Here is a 6,931-nt window from a genome sequence, read left to right on the forward strand (position 1 = left end):
GCAAAGTTCAATATTGTTAGTCAGCTGATTATTCAAATGGAAGAACATGAGATAAGTCAGTTAGTTTATTCTTTGGTTTTGGACACTATGTTCACCTTAGAGGTTGTAGACAGTCTGTAAATCTCTCACCCAAAGACTGCCAAAACTATTAAATGTTCTTACACTGAAAAGAAGCAAGAATCCCCGTCAGCTCTAACTTTTATAAAGCAACTTCATTTCTTCAAACATCAGTTGATTGGTCTACTTTGCATAAAACAGGGGGTGATAGAGAATATTTTTGCACCCAGAGAGCACAGCATTTAATAGATTTCTTTCAGTGATCAAGAAGATGCAGAGATGTTATGATGGTGATGTGATAATTTTATTTCAGAAATGGAATTTTTGATCCTTTTTTCATTTTTAGAGCAGTAAAGCAGTAAAAATTAATAGGCACATCAAACTGTTAGGGGATTAAAGCACCACAAATATGGCAACACAATTAATTCAAGTCAATTAATCTTTATTTAAAGCAAGGATTCACAAACAGCCTTCTTTAGAGATTTTTTAAAGCCATCTTCTTGAGGTTGAGATGAAATATTGGAATGACAAAGATATGCCTCTTTTATATGAATTTAATCAGATGTTAGACTTTTCTCTTTACAATTTAGCCAGGAAACATTTAACTCAAAGAACAAGAACCCCAAAGCTCTAATTAATAGTATTTATTATAAGGACTACAAAAAATAATTTATTTAATACAGTATATAACAAAAGAATTCCAATAAATTCCAAGGAGATGCTCATTTATAGGCAGTAAAAATGCTGTCCATCTCTTTATACTTTTTTAAAAAGTTGACAGGTGGAAATTGACCTCTTTGGGAAGGTGGGACAATCTGTATCTATGGCCATCATTTTGGTAATTGTTCTTCCTCTTATCATTATGAAAAATAATTCTTGCACCAGACTCAGAAGAACATTTAAAAGCAAAAGCCTAATTTAAGATATGTGATTTGCTGATTTTTAGTCAACAATGTTGAAATGCATCATCTCATTTCATACAAATGTATCAGAATGGACTTGTGGCTCTAACAATTTTTGGTATGATATAGCTTATACCAGTTTTTGCTAAAAGGGAGCCAGCTTTGTTGGAAATAAATGTAGGCAGCTCTCAGAATTCCTAGCCATGCTACACTTTGAGATCTATCATTAATTAGGTAAGCCTCTGGTTGTGATTGGCACTGAAAATGCCGTGCATGTGTTTGTTTAAATAAAAGTAAATAAATGAATATGCCTAGTACTCTAGATAGCAGTATTTAGTTGGGAAACAATCTTGAATTCTAATGTTTGTATCCCATACGTTATCAACATCTTCCAAAGAACTCTCTAATTGTAACCTCTAACTCTAAGGATTATGCAGAATGAAAGCAGTAAATAAGGAATCAATGAGAATAACTCCCACAAGTGAAGATGAGTATTAGGAGATAGATGTACTGTGTATATAAATTCAGAGCTGCCTAAATGGCTCATTTGAGGGCTTATTTGACTTGGAATGCAAAAGGACAAATAGAATTTGGTAGTTAAGAGGATTTATCAGTTATTCTTACAATACTTATTCAAGTCAGTTCAAAACGTTCAGGATTATTATACTATTGGAATTAAACTGTAAAATGAAAACTCAGTTTTCCCCTCAGTGTGCTGTCAAGGTTAAAAATTAACCACTAAATTAGTGTTTCTCAAACTTGACATCTTTAAGAAGTTTGTCAACTTTTAAAATTCCCCAGTAAGCATGCTGGCAGAGTTCTAGGAATTGAAGTCCAAACTTGTCAAACTTGACAACTTTGAGACACATTGCACCAACCAACAGAATGGTTTATATCCCAGAAACATTTGTGGAAATAATTCATCAATGATAAACTTGACTATATTTCAACTAGCTTCTCAGAGATAAGATGGAGATAAGATGGAAGAAAAGTTAAATCGAGAACTTACAAGGATCTTTTTACAAAATTGGACATTCCTGATGGGTTGTCTTTGCAAAAGTGACAACATCTTCCTAATCACTATATAATTAATTTGGTAGGTAAGGGATATTTTTCAGATACGTAGAACACTGTTGTGTCATTTTTCTGCATTATAAATGAGAAGTGTAGCTGTATTTTATGCTGAATACATCCATAGCTTTAAGGGAAGTATAGGAGAGAGGGAAGGGCCAGAGACTAGATCCAAAAATCTTTGAGTCAGTGACACCCACAAGTCCACACCCATTGCAAGTTGGGTAACTTGTGTTTACTTTGCAATTCATTTATGCAAAACTAAGGTGAGGTTCAAGCTGAATTCAACTATTTTTTTAGTCGATGCAGCATAAAAATGTTGTAAACATTTCATTCAAGGAGCTGTTTAATATATAGGCATGGAGCATCTTCTGTGTTATGCTTACCTATTCATTTAACTCAGATAGGTAGCTTTCTCAAAGAAAGCATCAAAGCTTTGGATGTAATTTTCCACACTACTCCATGCTAATCACAAGCATGGATGGACCAGAGCATTGTTATATCATATAGAGCAAATGTCCTCAACCTCAGTATGCAAATTCGAAATTCTCAGTGGTATATGAACTGGCTGAGGAAACGTGACAAATAAAGTATGCAGATTGGGAAAGGGAATCATAGAAATATAGCAATAACATATTCTCTTTCAAAAGATGTGCAGTCCAATGTTAGCAGTAGAAGAATACAGAGACAATTATTGGAAATACAAGAAAATAACCGACTGAATTTTATTTCTATACCAGTATTGGAGTAATATAGCTAAGCCAGCAGATCAGCTGAAGGCATGCAGGTCAGTCTATGTACCATATACATATCTGTGGATACCCATGACATAACCTCAGGCTGGCAGGAAGGACAAAGTAATGTTAGAAAGTATTGCTTCTCAGAAAGAATAGTGGAAGCTTGGAACCAACTTCCAGCAAAGGCAATAGGATATCAATAACTGAGTTTAAACATTCTTGAGATAAACACATGGCCATCATCTGACAAAAATTAAAAAAACAACAACAATTAAAAACAATAAATAAATCAGGAAAAAAAAAACCCAAACCTAAAGGGCAGACTCAATGGACCGCTAAGTCTTTCTCTGCCATCTATTTTCAATGTTTCTATGAATGGCTTTTTAGGACTCAAAAGCAAAAGTTAAAAGAGGGATGCTGTTATTTTTCCAACTGAATATTATTGCCTCACCTCCCTAAAGAGAGAGCTCAAACTGCATGTTTTGTGCATTTTTGTATGTGATAGATAGGAAGGAGGCATTACATTTGATTCCCTTTGTCAACCTTGCCCAGTGCACACAGACTTGCTCAACCCATTATCCACACTATACACGGTCCTTGCTGGCAAAAAAAAAAAGTTCACTTCTGTTTTAAGATCAACACAAAGATCTCAGGTAAACAACTAGAAATCTTGTTAGTAAAAACTGTCTCTTAAATATTTACAAAGAAATTTAAAGTAGAATAATTTTTAGGACTCCCTTGTTTATTCCATCCTTGATATGAACTTAAAATCACATTAGCAATTTTGCCTACATTGAGCCACATCCTAGATACTGCCTTTTTAAATCTCATTTCCCTGTGGCAGCTATAATTCCCTTTTGTGAAAAAGAGTGCATTGATCTATGCATTGATACATTTATATTTCACTCCATTCTGCTCTTCTTCCTGGGAAGAAGGGAAGATTTGATATCGCATAGACTGAATTATCTTGACACAAGATGGAAACATTGTGTAGTGGACAGATTGCTTGGCTTTGTATATATTACAAACAGAGCATGGAACCAGTTTTAGATATTTGTGCAACAAAGAATGAAAACAAACATTGATCCACTCTTCCTCATTTCTTCTTGAGCTTATTTTGGAATGACACAGGAAAGTGGATCCTGGGTTAAAAATTAAGTGTAAGAAGGAAGCAGAGCCCTCTAAATATTTTTTCAGGACTAATTCCATAATTAGGCTGCATGGCAAGCAGTCAGAAGTCCTTCCTCTTAGACATTGCATTGCCCCGTAGGCTGTTCAAAGTTATAGGTTATACTAAAGCCTCTCATGATTCAACTGTGTTTTCATTTTTACAGACATATTATCATATGTATACCTTACGGCTGAGGGTTGAAAGTGTATCTGGACAGGAAAAAGAACTACCAATAGGGAATGTGAAGAATGGCAACAAAGATGTCCTTTGTAAATTTAATTCCTTAGCTCTTCAGTCAAAATATGCACATCTATTCAATCTTGACAGCTTACCAGCCCACCAAAGAAAGAATGTCTGAATGTAATCGGGACATCTCAAAACATATATCTCTAACTGTTATACCTAGAATAGATCAAATGTCAACAGATATTATCTCAAACTGAAATAGTTTTAAGTGTGTAATTAGCAAGCTCTATTTTAGTTAATTAGGTAACAAGTCAAAGGATAAAATTTCCCATTTCTTTAATTTCGTTGGGTTTGCTCTTTCTTTCTCTCTTTTTTTGATCAAAAAAAGAAAAAAGAAAAAGGGGGTTCTCAGATCTGGGCTGCAAAAATCAGGAAAGTGGCAAAGAAACCTCTAACTCTTTGCTGCCATCTGGTGATTGTCCAAATTTTTGCAGCTCAGAACCAGAAGCCCTAAACAAGAAGCAACATTCCTGGATACTGAAATACTTACAGTATATACTGTATGCTATGGAAGCAAAACATTTTATCTCTGGAGCTAACATATGGGCACAAGCTGCATAATTTGGTAACCTTTAAAGGCATGAAGAATTTTAATATGCAGTTTCCATCTATTCCATTGGCCTTTGCATTCAATTTGTCTGGACAATTCCTAGCTGAAGCAATTAAGTGTTGCATGATTACCTTGATGAAAGAGATCTTAAATTTTCCAGATTAATCCTATATCATGGACACTCTGCATTCCAAGTGAATCCAGAGTTAGTACCCACCCATCTGAGCCTGAAGGCTATTTTACCACAATTACAGGCTACAAGAGAGAATTACCACCTACAGAACAAGTCTTTTGCTGTCATTACCAGAGGCCACTAGCACATATCCATCTAAAGGTCTCCTGATGGCTGCAATCAGAACAATTCTAATCCCATATGAAATGACAAACATTTTATTAAATTGACTCAGGAAATCAGCTTCTCATTCTGCTCTTTAAACAGTGCTTTTACAGGAGCTACAATTGGAATCTGCTGTACTCATTCTTATGTTTAATTATTTCAGACGGCACAAGGAACCAGGCTGCTAGCTTGGTTTTACAGGTTACAACATGTTTCCATTTCATCCAGTCATTCTTACCAAATACTTAGTGTAGATTTCTAGCTGAATTGTTGCTTAATATAGATCTCTTGGAGTACAAATTAAATATGTACACACCACTGCCACCCCAGTAAAAGTTCTAATAGCTGAATCAGTTCTACAGTACAGAGCCTGTTCAAGTGAAAGTCCACAGCTAAAGTACAAATCAATTCTCCTTTTCCTTCCCACTCTCCCTTGAAAACTCGAAGAAGCCATACTGACCTGAGGTTTTCAGGCTGTCAGAGTTGATCTCTTGCGTGAAGATCCAAGGAGGGTTGGTGACAAAGAGAGAGCTGGTGGAATTGTTGCTGGCATGCTTTTTCCCAAAGAGTCGGCTAAAAGTTCCCTGAACCGAATTATGCTTCTTCATCCTTATTTCTGCTTTCCCTAATGTTTCTTAGCTCCTCCGTTTAGCAAAACATATTTCCAGTTTTCTCGGTTACTATCTAGCACGCAGAACTCCAGCAGGTGTTAGTCTGAGGAACTCTCTTTTCAGCTGCTTTAAAACTAAACCACCTGAGCAGGTAGAGGGCTGGCTGCTGTTGCCTGGCCACACCCCACAGCACTCCTTCCGTCACATTCTTTCCTTGCTGCTACAATAAGTCATTGTTAAGCCCAAAACAGTTCTTTACCTCTGAACTGATGAAGGTCTTCCCCAGGGCAGTGCCACGTCCCAAATATGACTACAAGCTTTATAGTGCTTCGCCGGAAAACTGCAAAACAACAACAACAACAAGCACACTGTCCAGATGTTCAGATTAAAACCAAGTAAAAGTCTATGTATTTGTTAGCAACACAGATTCCCCAGCCTGCCAGGTCAATATTTATTTAACTTTATAACCTTGTCTGTTTGTTAAAGGTTCAGAAGCAACATTTCTAAATGTGCATTTTTTAAAGAAAAATGGCTGTATTTTCTTTTTTAAAAAGTTTCATGCATGCACGAGAACTCAGCCATAGCAGAAGTTCAGAAGCGGAGGTCTTAAGACCTTCAGAAGCCTCCAAAAATCTGAAAAGTGGCCATCATGTGCCATCCAAAAGTTATCACCAAATTGTCATGTTTAATGTCATTGAAAGGAAAAATGATGAATATAATATATACTAGCGCTGCCAAAGCAGGTGCTTCAGGGTACACAAGCATAGGTACTATTTGTAGAAATGACCTAAAGCAAATGTGTCTTTTTGTGAGAGCACAATGCAGCTGCAGAAAGTAATCACACAGTCAAGGGAAGAGGAACAGTTGCTTCAAAGAGCTTTAGACAGGTGCTTACATGAGCACCTCCAAACATTCCAAAGCGCTACGTGCAGTGATGGATTGCTCCCGGTTCTATCCGGTTCTTGCGAACCGGTAGTAAAAGTGGCGGGAGGCTCCGCTCACCTGCCTAGACATCATAATGGATGATCTGTGCATGTGCAGAAACTTCTGGGCATGTGCAGAAGTGTACAAGCGCGTACAAGCAAAGCAAGCACTCCCATTGCGAACCAGTAGTAAAGGTAAGTCGAACCCACCCCTGACTACATGGCATGGCATATGAATAGGATAGGATAGGATAGGATAGGATAGGATAGGATAGGATAGGATAGGATAGGACAGGATAGGACAGGACAGGACAGGACAGGACAGG

General features: G+C 36.8%; 1 protein-coding gene across 1 annotated transcript in view; it reads right to left on the reverse strand.

Moving 5' to 3' along the window:
• The window catches only part of C3H6orf132 (chromosome 3 C6orf132 homolog), a 45,405-nt gene extending 39,582 nt beyond the window's left edge, over positions 1-5,823 (reverse strand). Inside the window, exon 1 of the mRNA XM_034414312.3 lies at positions 5,532-5,823. Within this exon, the coding sequence (XP_034270203.2) occupies positions 5,532-5,679 (148 nt within the window). The 5' untranslated portion in view covers positions 5,680-5,823. The remainder of the gene's footprint in view (positions 1-5,531) is intronic.
• Between the last annotated feature and the right edge of the window lie 1,108 nt (positions 5,824-6,931).

This window comes from Pantherophis guttatus, chromosome 3 (genome assembly GCF_059756535.1).
Source record: "Pantherophis guttatus breed Tessera chromosome 3, ASM5975653v1, whole genome shotgun sequence".
NCBI lineage: Eukaryota > Metazoa > Chordata > Lepidosauria > Squamata > Colubridae > Pantherophis > Pantherophis guttatus.